The sequence below is a fragment of the Elgaria multicarinata genome, chromosome 5 (assembly GCF_023053635.1).
Source record: "Elgaria multicarinata webbii isolate HBS135686 ecotype San Diego chromosome 5, rElgMul1.1.pri, whole genome shotgun sequence".
Taxonomy (NCBI): Eukaryota; Metazoa; Chordata; class Lepidosauria; order Squamata; family Anguidae; genus Elgaria; species Elgaria multicarinata.
In genome coordinates, this window is record NC_086175.1 from 42,230,817 (window position 1) to 42,251,555 (window position 20,739).

The window sequence follows — 20,739 nt, forward strand, 5'->3', positions numbered from 1 at the left end:
CTTAAAGCTGTGCAGAGAATCAAGTACTTCTCATAAAATGGTGCTGAAAGTCAAAATATTGTGCTGGATAATAGTTCAATTCAAGGTTCATCTGCATTTACAGCATAATCCTATGTATGATTTCTCAGAAGTAAGCTCCACTATGCTCATTAGGATTTTCTCCATAGAATTGCAGTCTTAGTGAATATACTGAGTTTTCTTTTTCCAGAAGCACCAATGATACACTTTTAAAGGAATCTGTGTCTTACATTGACTATCCAATTGTCTGTGTCTTACATTGACTATCCAATAATACGTTCTACTTTGAAAGGTTCCATCTTGTGTTGTCACTTGATTTATTTGGCCCGTAAACAGGAGTTAAAATTGATCTTAAAGGAAATCAGTTTCTGCAAAAGGAAGGTTCACACATGTACATACATCACTGAGTAATCAAGCAATACTCTCAACCAAATGAGTAAACTGAAAGGTGTCTTTGAGTTGACATTCATTACCATGGGAGTTGCATCCGTGATGCTTTATTGTGACAGCTATTCACACATCCATTCATCACTTGATGCTACAGGTCAAGAGCTGGCAAACATGTATGTGTGAACTGGTATCGAATAGCATGTGGTGTGATCAGACAGCATCTGGCAGTTGGCTACTTTGGTTATCATTCTTATATGTAAATGCTATAAAAATAAGAAAATTATTCTTATAGCATTTACAAAATTTACATTTTAAAGACTGAAATACCATCTTTTCCTTAATACTTTATATTAGCTTAGCAGAGCTGCAATATGTTGTAAAATAAAAATAAAACCTTTTTCCAGGAGGACTCTCAAACATGGGTGTTTTGATGTATTGCACTCATTTTGAAGAACAATAAAATCTCGTGATTCGTCCTGCAGAAGATTGAAATGCATTGTTTTCTGGCAAACATCTGTGTGCTAGCAAAGCTCTTGTAGACTGTGTGTTGACAAGACTGTTGCTAGGGCACATGGTGATCTGCCCAATCTCTCAACTTGCACTAGGAAAATAAAGAGGGTGGAAATTTTTCAGTTCTTCAAACCATCAAAAAAGGCTCAAGGGATGACTTTGAGTCTTTGTAACCCACACTAGGATTCTTTCTCTTCCATTTATATACATCTACAGAGAGAGAGAGAGAGAGAGAGCTGGGATGGAATCTTTAAAAGAACGAAGGAAAGAAAGAAACCTCTTTTGTAGATTTTGCGTTAAAATGCTGACTGCTTTGTTAGAATAAATTGGTGCAGAAATGAAAAATAAATGGAGGGGGGAAAACTGGGTGCAAGACTGCCTAAGAAAACCCATTTATGTCACCCTGAGTTCCTTATGGAAAGCATCAAAATGTCCATGAGGTGTGTGAGGTAACTTTCCCGTGCATCTAGACACAGATAATCAGTTACAAATTAAATAGATCAAGGTAGATTTTGCTTTAAATACATGCTCACAAATGCATTGGTAATTTATCTGAATGTTATTACAAAATGTTCGACACTTTTTTTTTTAATGATCGACACGTTATTGATACCGCTCATAGCTTATCATACATCAATAATGCTGGTTGTATTTTTCTCCCCCTAGGTGTATGGGCCTGGCACTCAAACCAGAGCATTCCAGTATGTCAGGTACATTCTCTTCATGGGACACTGAACAAAACAATAGAATAAATGTGAAGTATGGTGGGTGGGGGGAGAGGAGAATGTATTTTAACAGTGGTCATGCAGTGGTGATGGTATGTGGCTTTCATTAGTTTTCATTAGTTTACTATTTGGTGCTGTTTTCTCCACGTTATTCACTACCCAGTTTGTTTAGAACAGTATTTCTCAACTTATTTTGGTTAGTGGTACAGTAACCTAATGTGTGAAAACGGTACATAAATGACGGATGACAGTGACCTTTAATATTCCAAACCAGTATCTCTTTTTGCACTTACTTATTCTTAGAAAGTTTAAGTAGGAGAAACTACTTCCCTTGATGGGATCTAAAGCGAAATCTCTGCTGAAGCTGCTCCAATGACTAGCAGCCAAACAAAGCACATCCCCTCCGTTCCAGTGATGTATTGGAGGCTGGCTTGTGCAAAAAGCCCTGCTCGTGGGACGAGTATTTGCATGAGCAGTTGGAGCAGCGAAGGCTTTTTGCTTCACAGTTGGGAGCAGGCATTCTTACGCGAGTTTCCTTCCGCGTTACACAGCTTGAAGTGAGAGTAGCGTTTTTCAGTCCACCTCTGCTCTGGAGTATTTTAGAACTAACCCTCAGAATTCTACTGGGCAGGTTGTTCATCAGGTTCACTCCACCTCTCATTTCTTGCCACCTGCCTTCAGATCTTAACTTTGGGGGGTTCTTGATTTTGCAATTCACGTATACACAATTTGGCTGCAGTTTTTAGTTTTGCGTCTCCTCCTCCGCTTTCAGTCGGTAGTCCAGAAGAAGGGAAATGACATGGGGGTGGGGTGGGGGTGGGAATCAGCTTCAATCTGCTCATGCACAGCAATGTGAACAAAGTCTGGACATTAAAAACAGCAACAATGGGTTGAGTGGCTCACCAAACTAGGTAATTTGAAACCATAAAAGATTGGGAGAAATGTAGATAGGGAGAACTTCATGAGTATTCCTTCGAGTTTTGCCTCCTGTCAGCAACTAAGGACGTAGCAACCCGTGCCCCACTTAGACTGAAGTATAAAAAGACATTGCCAAGAGCAATAGTAAACCAGCATTCTGCCTTCTAACTGTGCCGCCTTACTTGAAAGCCAGGAAGTTCTGCTGATTCAGAAGTTTTTGGTTTTTTTTGGTCTGGTTGAACTTAAGAGGCTGCCTTATAGCAAGTCAACCCATTGTTCCAGCTAGCTCAGCACTGTCCTTTCTGACTGGACTGGCTCCCCAGTGCCTTGGGCAAGTGTCTTTCTCAGCACCTCTGATGCTTTCAATAGACGTTGCCAGGGTTCTTCTGTATGCAGAACATATGACCTTCTACTGGATTCATCCCCATCCCAGTTGCTGCGTGCAACGTCTCTGCACATGTGCACAGATACAAGAGTATCCCAGACTAGTGAAAGAAGTTTGAAAATTTTAATCCCATTTAAAGCATTATAATTGTGCAGATGAGGATTCTTATTGATAGTTTTCATTTAAAAAACAACACCCAACAATAAAAACAGTCCATGGAGAGTACCTTTTACCCTGGAATCATTGCTCTTGATTTCCTCTAGGGCAGCTTAAAGCTCTTAGCAGCATATGCCCCTGGAAAGCATTTGATACATGTAAGTACCCTACGCTCCCAGCATCAAACCTCATGGGTTAGATCATATGTATGTATAATGGGCACACCAGCAATCTTTGGCCCAGGCAGATGCCATTTAGCTAGTACACATTGTAAGAGCTTTGTGAATATAATGCTGTTTCAGAGTGAAATGCTTCCATATAGGTGCCTTTCAGCAAGGCCATTGTTGCGTTTAAATCAACTCACAGTCTAGCCATTGGAGGCAGACCCTACATCGAGTTCTTCCAAAGTTTTCTTCCAGTATCCTTTGCTTGCCCAGTGTCTAGCATGTCACAAGTTTGAAATAGATGTTAAGCCTTTGTGTCAGCTACTCTGTTTTCTCAAAGTGGGAAATAAGTCCCCTGGTAATGAGTAGCTTACCGAAAAATCTTAAAATCCAAGGTGCGGATTTTCAAAAACCGCCTGTGGATATTTCTAGACTTGAAAGCAATGGTAATACTAGAAGCCACAATAAAGTTAGGTCTTCTCTTTTTCATAATCCATTGCTGCCATCTTGTGTTTACAGGCTGGATATGCAATTTGTGTTGGAAAGAGGGTTTAGCTGCACAGATGGTGGAAGTAAGCTCTAGTCTACTGAAGACACAATACCATTGTTAACCATCATGGTACTCTTGTCATTTTTGCTTCTACACTTAAATATGCCTACTCGTCTGGAGATTTTAACAAATGCGTTAAGATACCATTCAGTGAAAGAAGCAAGAGCTTTATTTGGAAGTTGAGGGTCAGGAGGAGAGGGCTCTCTGTCCTTCTCTGCTTTTTTAACAGAGCAGCAGTAGTTGCTGCCGTCCTGCAACTGCATTGAGTGCACATGCATGCTAACAACCCAAATTCAGTGTGACAAAGAGATGGAGGCATCACACCGCATTGTTCTAAGAGCAGTTTTACTAAAAAATTCTCCACCTGAATCAATAAAGACCGAACTTTTTAACAGCGGTTGACACTAATTGTGAGTGTGTTCCCAGCATCCCTGCTGTGTCCATTCATTGACCTGGGTAAATCAGCTTTTCGTACTTGGATTCCTGCATTGAGCAAGGGGTTGGACTCGATGGCCTTATAGGCCCCTTCCACTATTCTATGATTCTACTTTGAGTTGCATGTTCTCCAGCATCTCATCCTGGCAGCTTGACAGCTGATCATATAGTTCTCTCAATGCACTGGTAGGATGCATCCTGTCTGAAGAAGTGACTGGTATCAAAAATATTCTGTGTTAAAATAGTAACGGCAGGAATTTATTACTTCACCCATTGATGTGCTCTGCTGGACTCCCAAGAAACATGCTATGGTTTGCTTGCTTCTAGAGCTTACACTTAAGTTAGAGCTACTACCACCCAGGAATGTTGCCACTATTTCCCCCTAGGAATTAGCATTTGTGCAGTGTCAAGCAGCAAATGTAAGGAAATTACTCTCTACTCAAGCTGTGTCTTCTTTTTTGTAGTGACCTTGTGAATGGACTGGTGGCCTTAATGAACAGCAATGTTAGCAGTCCTGTTAACTTGGTAAGCAAGCAATTTGTTTCCAGCCTTCTTCTTGATGTATATTCTGTACATGAACTAAATGAAGTTACAGGGAGACAAGATCCTTGTATCCAAAATCTACTGGAGGGAAATTATACTATGTAGGTCTGAGAATTGTAGTAGCTACTTACCATTATGGTTTACTTTTCTTCTGGGCATGTGCGTAATAGGAAGAAAGGAAAGTACACCCAACGTTACGAATCTACTTACTTCCTTTTCTCCTGTTTGTGTGCAAAGCATTTGCAGGCCAGTGTTTTATAACTTAAGTGTGTGGTGGTCTGCTTTTGTAACAATAGAATAAACTGTTTAGGCTTTCCTCATCAAAATAGGTTTCATCTCCCATGATTCTGTTATCAAAACAAAAAATACCCCAAGGTGTTGATTCTCACATTAGTAAATATTACTTGTCCCTAAAGGTAGCTCTGAGATGTAGTAATGTTTATTGACATAGGTTTGGCTCCAAGGGTGTATGAGCAGTAGGCACTTCCAGACATGGGTGGGGTGGAATCCCTGACTTGTGGCAATTATCCTTCCTGTTACAGCCCCCTGAGCCTCCTTAACATTTTGTTCCAGAGGGTTTCCAATTCTCAAGAGTAGATTTGCTGGCAGAGGGAATGGAAAGGCTGAAATCCCCATTCTCTTCATGCCACTGAAGTTAGGATCCAAGGCTTTATTATTCTGCTAGTTATCCTATTGCAAAATAAGCTTTTGAAATATCCTTTTAATAGTATTTATTGTATCCTTAGGGGAACCCAGAAGAGCACTCTATTCTAGAATTTGCCCAGTTAATTAAAAAGCTTGTTGGTAAGTATGATGCATAGTTACTTTTTGAGAAAAATCTGCATATGGCATATTTGTATCAATTGGTATGTATCCAATAGTTGCAAACTGTAGTTTGTAGCTATAAAGGGACAGCATGGCACTTCCTATGTTCTTATGTTCTAAATAGAGAAAATATGATGCAGATGTAACGCTAAATCTGATAAATATCAAAAGAAGGGAAGCATTCACTTGTGAGGGGAGAGAAATATGCATAACCACAGAACACAGTTTTTCTTAACAATGGGCTAGAAACTTGGGCCACATTGACCCTGTTCAGATGACACACTAAGCCACAATGACTAAGCATTGCAAGCTACACATTATGGCTTAGCATGTCATGTGAACCATGACTTTGCAAGTTGTGTGAACCATTCCTAACCATGGTGGCTACATAAGGACAGTTTAAATACACTCACTAAACATTTGCTACAAAAAAGTTAGCAGCCTAACCATGGCTTAGCGTGTTGTCTGAACAGGCACATTATAACTGTACTGACCCTTCATGGTTTGCTGACTGTGTACGTTATATTTTAGGAAAGCTGTGTTGTTGCGATGCTTTTAATGCAGCCTGTCTTGGAATATGTGTGAACTGTATGGGAATGAGCTTGTTTTCACTTATTTGTAAAAGCTGTAAATAATACCACCAATGCATAGTTGTCAACAACAACATGCCTAGATACTTAGTGCTTGTGTTTTTGTTTCACAGGTAGTGGAAGTGAAATCCAGTTTCTATCAGAAGCTCAGGATGACCCTCAGAAAAGAAAGCCTGACATCAAGAAAGCGAAGTTACTACTTGGTTGGGAACCTGTGGTACGTACATACTGCTAGAGTAAAAATGCTGAATGTGAACATTTTCGAAATATAATATTACCTACTGCATAATTCTCAGTGTTTCTAACTATGCAGGGCAAATCTAATGAAATTACTTCTGTGTTGCGCTACTTCCTTTTGGCAGAAGTGGGGAAAGGTATTTTTAAAAAATCAATATTGCTGCTGCTAATGGAAAACGACCACAGTTCTACAATTTGTTCTTAATACAAAGAGCAAAGCTAGTTAAATTCAGTACAAATCAGCAGAGAGTCCTAAGAGCCAAAGTGATTTAACAAAGGCACTGAAGGAAAGTATGTGCAACCGTTTTGCATGTGGGTTTAACTCAGCTCCTACCAAAACATGCTTATCATTGATTGTTAGGTCATCATTGAACACTAAAAGCTAATTGTGGCCTCTGCCTTTTGGACTAAATTGCTTGGCCTTGCCTTGAGACCTTAACAACTATTTTCAGAGCAGTAGCACTGCTGACAGAAAAATAGAACACTTTTTGTCTGCATGTTCTTAACAAGTAGTGTGTAGATTTCAGATTAAGCCTCTGTCAAGCTCTGTTGACACAGAAGCTAGTTCAGTGGAAGGTAAAATTTAATAGTAGAGTGTGTGACTAATACCAGGCCTCCTTAGCCTAGACATATTACTTCACATATGTCATCTAAAGGTCTAACAGCACAATCCTATGTGTACTCAAAAGTAAGTCCCATTGAGCTCAATGAGGTTTACTCACAGGTAAATGTGTAGGAACTAAGCACTGGGCTAAATTGTTGGTGAGCAGACATTCGTTTACACAACTTGAGTTTCCCTTCCTCTCTTCCCCCCTGCACATCCCCCCAAACTACTTTGGAGGGTCCCCTAACCCCCGAGAGCAGATTTGGGGTATGCAGTGGGAAGGGAGAATTTGATCTGCCAGAGGTGTCCGGCCTGCTGGCGGAAGGGCACTGCTGAATGCAGTCTACTGATGAAAGTCCAACAAAAAGAGCTTTTGCTGTGTTTTTTTTTTAAATGGTGGTAATGCGTACACCATAGCAATCCTTTTCATGAAGAAGTAAGTAAAGTACAACTATATGAGTCTCTTTCCCTGTGAGTTTATATAATCTTGTGCATGAACAAGAAATTTTGTATTGTTTTTTATTTTGCCAGGTTGTGTGTATCTGTGAAGTTCAGTGTAATCCTGTACATGTCACTCAGAAGTAAGCCCCTATGGAGTTCAGCGTGGCTTACTCCAGTTGTGGATATAGGATTGTAGTATAAGGCTTCACTAAGTAATTGTTCAAAACATACCTGCCTGAAGTCAATCTGGAAAATTCTGAGGGGGAATGGAATTTGAGAGCTGGTTTTTAAGATCATCAGTTCCAGCAGGCATCTAGTGTGCTGGAGAAGCCACTTTTGGGGGTGGAGGAGAGAACCATTCTTCATGGTCCATGTCCAGGTGCCTTGTAACACAGGTGATTGGAATGAGCAAGAAATAATGCTTCCTTGGTTGGGAGTGATAAATCACTAACCACTTTATGATTTCTGTAGCCTGCCCAGAACTTTGGGACAACAGCTGTCTGCCAGGTAGCTTTGTAAATTCCCATACTACCTCAACTTTATGCTATTGGAAGGGGTTGTGCAGGCTCTGGCAACAGCATGCAAGAAAGACTGCACTGATGATTGAGATAATGCTCCAACATCACTCTGTGACACCGTCTGTATGACATGGGGCTGATACTCTTCAGAATGGACTGCAGTTAAAATATGTTAATAACCACAAGCTAGAGCATTTGCATTTATCAAAATGAACAAGTGCCCCTCCTCCCAGCTGCTAGCAAAGAGAACGTAAGGACCTGTGGCTATATAGATTATATTCCAGTTTTCGTCTTCAGTGATGTTTTAGATGGTGGAAAGGAAAAGAAGCACTAAGAAGAGGGAGTCATGCCTCCTCCTGTATCCACTCCATCCCAAAACCTTTGCAGCTAATGTGGAGGAAGAGGGAGTTCAGTGGGCAAATGAGAAGGCTTTGGAAGTATTGGGCAAGTTGTATCTGAAGACTACCAGTTACCCACACTTCACATTTAGGGGTAGTTGAAAGAGTCAGTTTTACAGCTGTCACAGGAATTGCCTCTTGAGTGTGAAGATTGCTTTCTCGGGTATTTGGCAAGGTACCTAAACATAATTGAATGTAACTTCGTTGTGTTACGGTTATAATAATGGTGAAGAACCAGATGACCAGAGAAGCATTTTTATTATTAAAGCAGTGAGTAGGTTCATTTGGCTGTATGCTTTCTCTTTGGAAACAGGTCCCGTTGGAAGAAGGCTTAAATAAAGCAATTCATTACTTTCGGAAAGAACTGGAATATCAAGCAAACAATCAATATATTCCCAAACCAAAACCTGCCAGGATAAAAAAAGGAAGAACCAGACATAACTGACAACTCTGTTGGACAGGGAAAAAAATTCCTTACCTTGCATTTGAGAAGATGTAATTTGTCTTTTTGAAAAAGACTTCAGAAACAGGTATCATGAAGAAGAAAAAACTGGAATTTCACTCTGAAGCTTGCTTTAAAGAAGTGGATGTGCCTAAATAAGAAAACTGCAATCTTTGCCTTGCACTTTTTAAATCTGTCTTTTTATGTAAAATAGAAGCATCCTTTTTTAGTATCTTCAAGTTTTATATCTTGCTGTGAGATCATTTTGTTGTGACTGTCCTCGACAGTTTTATTTACTAGTTTCTTTGTGAAGCTGCAGATGAGATAGGGAAATGCTGATTTATTTATAAAGTGGGTACTTTAAATGAGAGATACTATGCATAAAGGGGGGAAAAGTGAGCAGTATTGTCAGGTGACAAACACTGGCATTTAGTATTATAGGATTATAAAAATTCTGTATGAGAGCTTTACGTATTCTTTTTAAATCGGTTTTTTCAAAAGTTTAGTTGTAGTTGCACACTTGAATTTGAAAATATTTTCACTGACTATCATGGATAAATGCTATTTTAAATCACTACTGTGTTGTGCATACTCTGGGGCAAAAGTTAATGTATTATTGGTTACCAGTGGTTGAATATGCTATTTTAATAAAATATTGAAACTTACAGATTTCAGTAAGTAAAAATTCCATGATGGTGTCTGTGTGTCCTCTTGCATATTGATATAAGGAAATAGCAAGCTAATGTGAAACTTTGGCATTCCTTCCTCTTTGAATAATTGATTCAATCAATCTTAGGTAAGGTTTCAAGCAGAACACATCTCACTGAATACAATCTAGTTAAGGGTAATCCCATGGATTTAAATGAAAGAGTTAAGCATGTATATAACAACTTACCCCTAATCTTTTTCTTGCTTTTTGCAGTACTAATTAACACAACCCCGCTCCCAATCACATAGATTGATCTAATTTAATCACACAAGTGCAAGACTCCTACAAAAGCAATGTCATCACTTCTGTGTAAAGTAGTGGAAAAGATTTTGAACCTTACTACATAACCCTATTTGCTTTTAACACCAAACATGTTTGCTCAGATGGAATTAATGCATTTGTGGGAGTGCTTGTCCAACCTTTGCTCTTCCTGCCTGTCATGATGCAAGACTGAAGTAGCAATGGATTTATACTCACAGCCATCATAGCAATATGCTGTGTTTAACACATCTCTGCAGGCAGCTCTGTGTGTGTGTTCTAAACTTTTAGATATTCCATGCAGAGAGAAGTGATTTGTAGACCTTATCCATACAGCACTATCCCTACAGCTGTGGGGAAAATTGCTACCACAATGCACATGAGCAATAAATTGCCTGATTGAAGGGCATCTACCTTGGAGCCAAACAGTGATGGTGGTTTTTAACCCTTGCCCTGATAAAGGTGGTGCAAAAAGGCACCAATGCTATACTACTTGCTTGGTTGATTCAAGATAAACACTTGCACCGTCTCTGCAATTAACAAGCCATTGCCCTGGTTTGCACAAAATGCTAACCCATAGTTTAACAATTTGTTACCCTATCAAGTTTGTCTGGCAGACAATTGAACAAACAGTGGCTTGTTCCCCTCCTCCTTTGCCTATTCCCCTCCCCCTGTATCCCAGATGCCTTTGCGGTACTGTAATGCCAATGGGTAGAGTGGCTGAGTTTTTTTTACTGCTCTTCCCTGCTGCCTCTAGCCTGGTGAAACAACCCACAGTCCTGAGTTAATACATAGCGACAACCTATGGTTTAAATAACCCAGAGTTCACAGCCTCACAAGAAACCATGGGTTCTCTTCTAGGTTGTTCATGGTTAATAATCCATGGTTTCTTAGTGTGGCTGTGTTAGCACATCATAATAACTCAGAATTCAACCTGTGGGTTAGCATTATGTGGATGTCTTAGAATCAATCTATTGCTTCAAGCTATGTTTTGTTTGGGATTTTTGGTAAACAGCAGACTTTATCAACATCATATTATAGAGAGTTATCCACTGTGGTCTATAGAAATGCCCAAGATAGACTTTCATAAGGTAACAGTTTTGAATTAAGTATTTTTTCCAGGACTTTGGTGAAATAGTTTATCAGGAAGCTTTAATTCTAACACTTATACACTGTGTGCTACTGATTGAATATGCAAACATTTCATAACAACCATTTTCTTGATTTTAACAAGCTAGTTAAAAGGAAGAGTAAATGTATATTAGAGATTATCACTCTTAACTGCTGTTATTAAACATAAAAGGTTAATAATCATCATAGTTGACATTTGCTCCATGCCTGAAAGTATGTGGGTTTCTTGGGCCAATTGGTGCATCTTCATCATAATGGTGATGGTAATAACCACCATAATATTCATGGCCACCACGGCGTAGGTTTGACCAATAGGAGACGTCATCTTCAAATTTCTGCATATAAGAAAAAAAGTGGTAGCAGTTAGCTAAATTACGCAACCTCTTCATAAAAACAGCGAAAGTTCTCTGCTGCAAGAACTGTAACAGCTTAGTTTAACATTTATACTTGAATTTTGTCTCATTTATACTATTACCAAAATCATTTTTATGTGTACCCTTTTATGCACAGTACAGGATAATGGTACCATAGTTATCTGACAGTAAACAAATGAAAACATGGATTTTTTTAAAAAAAAATTGCAAAGCAGATTTAAAGCTCTGCTTCACTGGCTTTTATTTGAAAATGCAACCCATCAGACAGTGTGCACATTGAAGATGCATTTGCACATAAGCACTTCACATGGCTATGAATTATTAACGATTTCACATTTCACACACTTTGTTTAGTGGAAAGGTTAAGTTAGAATCTTTTGTTTTCAGTCACTTTGTACTGGATGGATATTTGAACATTCCTAAACATGAAAAGTAAGAATGTGCTGTTCCAACAAGTTACAAAACTCAGTTGCATCTCAACTGATGAGGAGTACAATGAGCTTTGCTATTTCTGACATTCTCCAGTTTTATTGGCTTTTTCTCATGTTACCTTCCTAAATTTGTGAATACTTTTGATTCATGGTTTTAAAAGTGAGTTGAAAGCTAAATAAGTGGCTTAATTTTTATTTTTATTTTAGTTTCCTGATCTAACTAGCCTTATAGCCAAACCACACAACAGCCATGGAATGTAACTCAATGGCCATGTTTGACGATCCAATCTCTGCTTAATAAGTGAGTTATGAACAAACTTTATATAGCAATATGGACCTGTTTCGATCCTCTCTTGTATATGTAAGGAAACAAGCCAGGATGCAGCAGTTAACAACAGCTTCCTGTTACGTCGAAACTGGGAAATTATGGTTAATGGCTTCCAAACAAATTAGGATAATAATCTTTGTTTTGAAGCCATTAACCATAGTTTCTTAATTTTGACCTACCAAGAAACAGTAATTAAGTTCTGCATCCTGGCTACTTTGCTACTCATGCAAAGGGAGGAAAAAAGTGGCTGTGTTCAGATAGTTCATATCTCAGCTTATTAAGTGGAGTTTTGATTGTCTGATAGTTTTTCCTACACCAATCAGCTAGCACATTACTTCATTTTAAAACAGTATGTGTTATAAATTCCTTATTAATTGAAGCTCTGTCACAGAAGAATATTTAGAAGAAATTTATGCTGAAGCTTTCTTTCATAGGACTTTGTTTCCAGACCCCTGATCATCCTGGTTGCCCTCCCCAGAACTGGATGCAATACTCTAGATGAGCCCTAACCAGGGCCAAACAAAGAGGAACCAGTACCTCATGTGATTTTAAAGCTATACTTCTATTAACGCAGCTACCTGATACTTTTGTCCAGTAGGGCACCATTGCCATTTGCCAGTGTTCCCAAGCTGCTGCCCTTACTCCGTGGCTCTGATAATAATTGTGATCAGGTTATATATATATAATCCTGGTATTAACTTTTGTGCAAGAACCTTGCCAATTCTTCCCTGGAATTTTCCCGATGTGCACAAATGGCACTTCCCATTTGCCACATAGAGAAATGGTATTCTTTGCTTCCCCCACCCCCACCCCCACTCCCTTGCGCTTTCAAAAACCATAAAAAGCGGGGAAAGTAGGAGGGTACAAAAACAACCCCCTTGCCAAGGATTCTGCTGCCCTGACGCTTGATGTTTAGAAGTCAAGCCGTGGGAGAAGTTAATATAACTAGACCTAAATTAAGCACTAGAGAATTCTCATCCGGACCAGGGTTGGATCCAGACTTATTTATGCTTGGAGTAGACCCATTAAAATCAATGGACTTGTTAGTACTGACTAACTTAAATCCCATAGATTTCACTGGGTCTACTCTAAGCAATAGGTCTACACTAAGTCTGGATCCAACCCTGTGTCCACAGCTATCCAAAAGGGAAACAAACTCTTTGTTCACAAGAAAATAAAATACTTTAATGTTAATTTAAGTGAGCACAGTGCAATTCCAGAGAGAGTATTCCAGTGCATCACTTAGAAGTTTAAACATAACGTTTTGCCACTTACCGCTTCATCAAAGCCCAAGTAAAGGAATTGCTGATACCACTGCTGTACGTCAGCTTGACTCCTATCCCAAAGCTGGCGTTTCTGGCGTTTCAGGCTGTTTAAAAATTCCTTGGCCTTATCTTCTTTGACAGACACCTCTGCCTCAACTGGAGCAGGGGCTGAAATGAGAGCGATGGGGGCGGGTGGAGATCTCTTAATTCTAGATTGTTCACTCTAGATCAGGGATGGGGCCTTTGGCCCTCCAGATGTTGTTGGCCTGCAGCTTCCATCATCCATCACCTATCACCATTGGTTAGGCTGGCTAGGGCTGATGGAAGTTGCAGTCCAACAGCAACTGAAGGAGCACATGCTTCCGACCCTGTAATATTTTGCAAATTTAAGTTGATGTATTTTAGATTTACAAGTGGAAGGTCATGAATAAGCAATTATTGATGTCCATGCCTACATATATATTTAATGCAAGAGAAGAAAGTACAATTAAAAGATAACATTCTTTTTCTACCAGCATGACATTGTCCCTGACTATAACACACATTCTTAACATAATCGATAACTTATCTCAATCTGTGTCCTTGATTATTGCTCCCCTTCTGGGTTTTGTGATAGGAAATACAGTAATAGAGGGACTAGTTTTCCTACAACATCCTTTGAACTATCTGCATGGATATCAGAAAGGACACTATCTCCCATCCTTCAGGCAGCTGCCAAACTTTCCTCTAAAGAACATTTACTTTGAGGATAGACTTACCAATGTCTTGTTTCTAGGTCTCAAAATTACCACCCACAAGGTATCAGTGATCTGGTTTGTATGTAATGAGAAGCTACCATGGATGAATTTTCCTTTGGGACTTCTCATTGCAGTGATTGCCATTTTGAATATTCATGCCATGGTGTGTGGGGTGGGTGCTGAAGCTTCTCTCTACTTGGGAACCTGGCAAGAATAGGCTGATTGGGCAAGTTGAGAAGGAATACATGGGTTGTTTTAGGGTTACAGGCGGCTTGTCAACCATCCCAACAATCCACCCTTGCCAAGTTTGCATATAACATTAAGCTATGCTACACGCCACTGTGCCCTGAATATTCAAAATGGCACTACTACAAGTGGTCCCAAAGGGAAATTCATCATGGTGGCTTCTTGTTACATGCGAACCAGACCAATCCGTTGGATAAAACCAGGATTCTAGACTTTTGTGTCTGTTTTAAATGTGGGTCTGGAAACCTAACTGGAGGGGTTGTGCAGGAGGAAAGAAGCGGGGGGGGGGGGGAGAGAGGTTAAGTACCCCTTTCTTTCGCAAGACACTTATCTTCTGCATATCAGTCTCCCTTAACATCAATTTGCAGAAGAGAAGCAGCAGATGGGGCTGCAGGACACAAGGTATTCACAGTTCTGACCTTCCTTGACACCTGAGACAGGGTAGGCTTACCTTCTCGTTTTTGAAGCATCAGCTTAAGCTTATTGCCCCTTGAAACACCTAAATGAATCCAAAATCAAATCAATTAAATCAAGTATATATGCATTGGATTTACAGTATTTCCTACAAATACTACATTCTTAATAGGAAATTGACTATATCCATTTGAGGGAGGCAAGCCTGCAGTGAAAACAAGATGCTACCATAGGTCCCCATCTCTGTGCTTAGGGCCAGATCTACACCAAGCAGGATATGGCACTTTGAAAACTGTATATGGAGTCTGTCCTGGGCCACAACCGTTGCCACTACTGTTATAAAATATTTTAAAGCAGTAGTGTAGATCCTATGTATGTCAGGAGAGAATATAGCTCTCCCCTGCTGCTTTTGTTCTAGCGTTAAAGGGAACAATGACAAATTATGGGCATTTCAAAACATACCTCTGTCTGTGAATACACTCAGAACTAAGAGTTGCCATTCCAAATAACGTAATGTTAGAGGTATAATTATAGATCTAAGAAACTGACGCTCCTGGCACCTGCAATTTGCTATATGTCAACATGGAGATTATGCCTTTAAAACAGAAACGGCAAATAAAACATAAGGCCTTTAATTGGGGAGCTGGGGGATCCCTAGGATGGCTCTGTGGAACATATTTCACAAATTATTAAACTATAACCAGGGCTAAAAACCTGATGCCTTTGGTAGAGCAAAGAGACCTACCATTGGAGCGGGGGCGGGTAAGATGGGAAAGTATCCACATCATTGTTTCTATTGCCTTTTTGGGCATAGCAATGATTCCTGCTGGGGTCCCCATATGACACAGAAAAGCAAAAAAAACCAAACTTATTTATATCCATACTGTGAGATTTATATACTCATAGTGTAAGTTTTTTTTAAAGACATAACTTTCCAGAGTTTGTGCGCACACACACAAACAAAAACATTGGCATTAATTTGAAAAAAAATATTAACAGAAATGGAATTGACTATGAAATGTGGAGGTTAAAAATGTATATATGGCCCCTGGACACCTGCTGGATGGATAACTTGTACCGTCCTCCCCATTCATCTGATAGCACTGTTTTAAATGGATATAACCACTATACCATTGGTTTTCCTTCTCCATCAGGCCCTTAGCTGGCCCTCTTCACAAGCACACCATGGGTCAAAACTAAAGTCCTACTTGCTATAACAGGCTGGAAGATGACAGGCAAAAGGACAGGTGGCATTTTGGGGCTAGGGGCATAGTGGTTGCATCCTCTTGCTACTCTTAAACTTTTGAAAATACAGACTCTTCATCAATACCTGGCAACCCTAAATAGCATGGCTGTGTGCTAATCAAGACACCAGAAACTACTAAGCTCTCAAAATTAATACATAAACATGAATCTTATCCTTTGATTTCTACAGTATTAATGTAAAACTATTTGTAGCAGAATGTATGCTGCCAACTCCCTTCCAGCACTTTTGGAAATGGGGATTTGGAACCAACAGAATCTACAATTGGCAAGGTTTTTATTTTTTCCAGACTGAGTTTGTATGACTTTAACAGCTGCGTAAGGGTCACATGCAAAACTTTCAGCAGGTTAAGCCAAGCTTGCCTAACTTGGTGCCCTCCATATGGTTTGGATGATAACTCCCATGAGCCCCAGCAAACATGGCTAATGGCCAGGGATTTTAATAGTTGTGTGGCCCAGAACATTTGGAGGACACCATGGCCAGATCTACACCAAGCAGGATATAACACTTTGAAAGTGGTTTGTAAACAGTATATGGAATGTGTCCTGGGCTCCAAAAGTTGTCAATCCCATTATAAATCATTATAAAGTAGTAGTAGATCCTGCTAAGGTTGTTCAAAAATGGGTTAAGCTTTTCTTGTTGGTTCATCTTTGTGCTGGGAAAAAGCTGAACTTGTGAGTTTCTACATATCTTGCTATTGAACTGCCAGTGGTGAGGGTTGATGGGCGTTGTAGGCAAAAACATCTGGAGGGCCACAAGTTGCCAACTCCTGCTCTAAAGATGCCAAGAACTGTACATACATACATCTGATATAGATTTATACCACAAATGGGGCAGAAACAACCTTGTCCATAGGTAGCCCAGGGAAAGAAAACTAGCATTTCTGAAAGGAGCAGTTACTAACACACACACAGGGTGCCATAGCATGATAGGTAGACATTGAATTCATGCAGAATTCTCTGTCGTTGCCTCTGCACCTTATCAAAGTTCATCCCCTTTGAACTTATGATTAATATAAACTGTTGAGAGCCAAGGAGCACTGCTAATGGATGGCAGCGGGTTTTTAAATTTCAATGACTCCAGCCCCCCAACGCTAATGGTTTTAACCTTAATAGGCCAGAATATAATCTAAAGCTTGATAGTTATGTGCATTTTAGTATTTTCCATTTAGGATCTATTCTTGCAAACCATTCCACTGGAAAACGCAGCATTTGATCCAGAGATCTTTGAAATGAAGTTGACAAGTTGGTCCTTCTTAGCAGGTGCCTGTAGCCTTTGAAAGCTCTGGGCGAAAAATGGAAATTCAGCACAGGAAGCTTTCCCCTGTCACTGGACCTCCCCAACCTGGGCAAGGCAAGCACCCCAAAGCATTTCTGCTTCTTGTGCAGCTATTAAAGACTCAAAAGCCTTGCTGGGGGGTGGGAGTTTTGGGTTATTATTATTATTATTATTATTATTATTATTATTTATTTATTTATATAGCACCATCAATGTACATGGTGCTGTACAGAGTAAAACAGTAAATAGCAAGGCCCTGCCGCATAGGCTTACAATCTAATAAAATCATAGTAAAACAATAAGGAGGGGAAGAGAATGCCAACAGGCACAGGGTAGAGTAAGCAGACACAGGGTCCGAACAACATCAAGTTTTAAAAGCTTTAGGAAAAAGCTTTCGAAATTGGCAACCTTTCTAGAAACAGGAGTTTCCCCAGTTTTCTTTCAAGCAATGTCATTTCTATGACTTCAACCTCAGTGGCATCCCTCTCAGAGACTGCAGGAATTTTGGCGGGTGGAACAGGGGCTGCTTATCCCAGGCTTATAGGAACGCATCGCTCCATCTAGCCAGGATTGTCGATGCTGCTTTTACATTAATACTGCAGAAATCAAAGGATACGATTCATATTTCTGTATTAATTTTGAGAGCGTAGTCATTTCTGGTGTCTTGATTAGCACACAGCCATGCTATTTAGGGTTGCCAGGTATTGATGAAGAGTCTGTATTTTCAAAAGTTTAAGAGTAGCAAGAAGATGCAACCACTATGCCCCTAGTCCCAAAATGCCACCTGTCCTTTTGCCTGCCATCTTCCAGCCTGTTTTCCACATGCAAAACAGATGCGCTTCCACTGAGCTATGGCCCCAGCCTTGGCTATGCTTGTATCCGCCCCCTCCCCGTTTTTTTCCAAGCACGCCAAGCAAGCAACCTCTTCGTCCCTCTTTAGCCCTGGGGGCCTTAAGTTGACGGGCGTCCCCACCACCCCCAGCCCACCACCCCTTCCCTTGCGCACGGGTCTGACTCACCAGGGCTCAGGCAAACCAATAGGACCAACACCAAGGCGGCCAAGGAGAGCGCCCCCCGGCCGGTCCAGGCAGAGAGCGGCAGCATCTTGGTGGGAACTTCCTCCGAGCACCGAGGCGAGTGGCGTTCCTTCCTTCACCTACCCGAGGAGAAAAAGCGAGAGGCCCCTGAGAGGGGCAGGCGAGGGAGGGAAAGAAGAAAAGGAGGGGGGGGGGCTCCGGGGCGGGGAAAGCGAGGCTGACCCGCCGTGTGGTAACTTGAAGAAAGAAGCTGGCAGTAGCCAGGTTTTGCCCAGTTTCAACACACATTCCGTTACTTCATCTCCTGACATTATACTCTCCAGATGTGGAGAGTATAATGTATAATGAACCACCGCAGCCATTGGCCATGCTGCCTGGGGATGATAGGTGTTGTCCCGCAGCTGTGTTGTGTGTGGGAGGCTACACTTGCCATCTCTCCCTGCTGAATCAGACCAAGGGGTCCAGCTTGTCCTTGTGGGCATCACACAGAATGCTGGGCAACATGAGTACAATAACACTCTCCCGCTCATGTTCCCCAGCAACTGGTGTACATAGGCAGAAGGAGTATTTCCTTTTACCTATCTAATTTCTCCCTATCTAATTTCTCCACAGCATACATAATTTGGGGCACCTCTGACATGTGTTCCCTTACTCCCCTCTTTTCTACATAGTACACCATGCCTGGTGCTGCTCACCTTAGATTGAGAGGCACTTAGGGTGACCCTATGAAAAGGAGGACAGGGCTCCTGTATCTTTAACAGTTGTATTGAAAAGGGAATTTTAGCAGCTGTCATTTGTATATATGGAGAACCTGGTGAAATTCCCTCTTCATCACAACTGTTAAAGCTGCAGGTGCACTGCCCTCTTTTAAAATGGTCACTCTAGTATAGCTACTACAGCTTTAACTGTTGTGATGAAGAGGGAATTTCACCAGGTTCTCCATATATACAAATGACACCTACTGAAATTCCCTTTTTATGCAACTGTTAAAGATACAGGAGCCCTGTCCTCCTTTTCATATGGTCACCCTAGAGGCACTTCCACTAAAAGAGTGAGCAGGTGTATTAATTTCTGTAGGCCTCTTGTGAGGGTTTCATCACTTTTGTTCCTGTTTGGTAGTTCTTGCGCGATCGCAGACAGTGAGCTCCTAGTGCTAGCAATCAAAATACATTGTACAGCTAGTTCATCTTTTCTTCTTTAACTGATTTTTTTTCTTCATTGAATGGAAGGAGATGGAAGAAGCAAGGCAGGTAAGAAACACAAGAGGGTTACAGCAGAAGTAAAAAAAGCTACTTCCTAGATTTCTATTTTGGGGCATACTGGCTTTGGTGTGGTGCAGCTCCTTATTGTACAAGGAGCAGCCAAGCAAAACCTTTTCTGTGATCTTACAGGATAAACGAATGTGTTGACACATAGGTTCTTCTTTGTGACAGGAGCATCTCCAAAGGAAGAAGAATGCCTGATCAGCTTACCTCCGCTAATACAAAATGTTTTGTGGGGGGTTGGGGTAGGAATGTGTCTCTCATACACAGAGAAACCTCCCTGGAGACCTTGAAATCTGGGTTCTAACCATTCTGTCCATAATAAGGAATCAGCGATTCCTAATACCACATTTGGATGGGCAGATATCTATCTGTTTGGAAGATGGGCCATTCAGAAATAAGGTAGTGGTATCTACTTAGGGGCTCCCTAGGTAAGCAGGAGTATGTTAGTTTGTAAATTAAAAGAGAAATAAGGTATTAACCCCACCCCTCAAAAATACCTGACAAGGACCTGTGAACTATGAGAACTTACAAAATATTACTGGTATCAGTTGAACCCTGTCAGTGAGATCCTATGCATGTTTACTCAGAAGTAAATCTTATTCCATTCAATGGGTCTTACTCCCAGGTAACTGTATATAGGATTGCAACTGTATGAGTTATTAATATTAACCCAAATGCAAAATCTATTTCCCCCCCAGAAGTTTAAGGACCTTTCAGTTTTATGAAAATTTATGAAAATTTCTGTCTTTTGAAGCCCAGCAAGGAATTTTTAATGTCAAATAGTCCAGAATTTCCAATTGCAAATCGTTTGGCTTGGATCCAGATTTAAATCATACTTCAAATGGATGCAGTGGAATCAACAGGACTTAAGTTGTTCGTGAGTAATTTAAATAGCATAGATTTCACTGGATCTGCTTTAAGTATGGCTAGATCATAGCCCAGAGCACCCAATATACTATGCTGCTATTAATTTCTTGAGTGTGTTTTCATATATTACTGTAATTAAACTCCCCCGCTTGTAGGTTAGACCTTAAATGGACTTCACATAGAAAATTGGTTGCTAAAGTTAGTTCCAAGAAATGTGCAGCCATTGTGTGTTTCTTCCAAATAACAAGAACATTTAAACACATCAGTCAAGGCCTCCCTAAGTATT

General features: G+C 40.4%; 2 protein-coding genes across 3 annotated transcripts in view; one reads left to right on the forward strand and one right to left on the reverse strand.

Moving 5' to 3' along the window:
- Positions 1-9,537, forward strand: part of UXS1 (UDP-glucuronate decarboxylase 1) — a 46,256-nt gene extending 36,719 nt beyond the window's left edge. For both annotated transcript variants that reach the window (XM_063126214.1, XM_063126215.1), the window contains 5 exons: positions 1,585-1,628; positions 4,716-4,776; positions 5,541-5,598; positions 6,323-6,426; positions 8,721-9,537. In XM_063126214.1, the coding sequence (XP_062982284.1) occupies positions 1,585-1,628; positions 4,716-4,776; positions 5,541-5,598; positions 6,323-6,426; positions 8,721-8,852 (399 nt within the window). In that variant the 3' untranslated portion in view covers positions 8,853-9,537. The remainder of the gene's footprint in view (positions 1-1,584; positions 1,629-4,715; positions 4,777-5,540; positions 5,599-6,322; positions 6,427-8,720) is intronic.
- Positions 9,538-10,951: 1,414 nt separating this feature from the next.
- Positions 10,952-18,402, reverse strand: ECRG4 (ECRG4 augurin precursor). Its single transcript, XM_063127477.1, has 4 exons — positions 18,304-18,402; positions 14,780-14,827; positions 13,356-13,513; positions 10,952-11,282 (listed from the first exon to the last, which is right to left on the reverse strand). The coding sequence occupies exons 1-4, from the start codon at positions 18,386-18,388 to the stop codon at positions 11,121-11,123; spliced, it is 453 nt and encodes a 150-aa protein (XP_062983547.1). The 5' UTR covers positions 18,389-18,402; the 3' UTR covers positions 10,952-11,120.
- Between the last annotated feature and the right edge of the window lie 2,337 nt (positions 18,403-20,739).

What these genes read in the sequence shown, in the direction of transcription:
- ECRG4 (XM_063127477.1), bottom strand. Translation starts at nt 18,388, where the DNA reads ATGCTGCCGCTCTCTGCCTGGACCGGCCGGGGGGCGCTCTCCTTGGCC. An exon ending in ATTGGTTTGCCTGAGCCCTG is followed by an intron (nt 14,828 to 18,303) that starts GTGAGTCAGACC and finishes GGATTCATTTAG; the next exon opens with GTGTTTCAAGGGGCAATAAG. An exon ending in ACTTGGGCTTTGATGAAGCG is followed by an intron (nt 11,283 to 13,355) that starts GTAAGTGGCAAA and finishes TCTTATATGCAG; the next exon opens with AAATTTGAAGATGACGTCTC.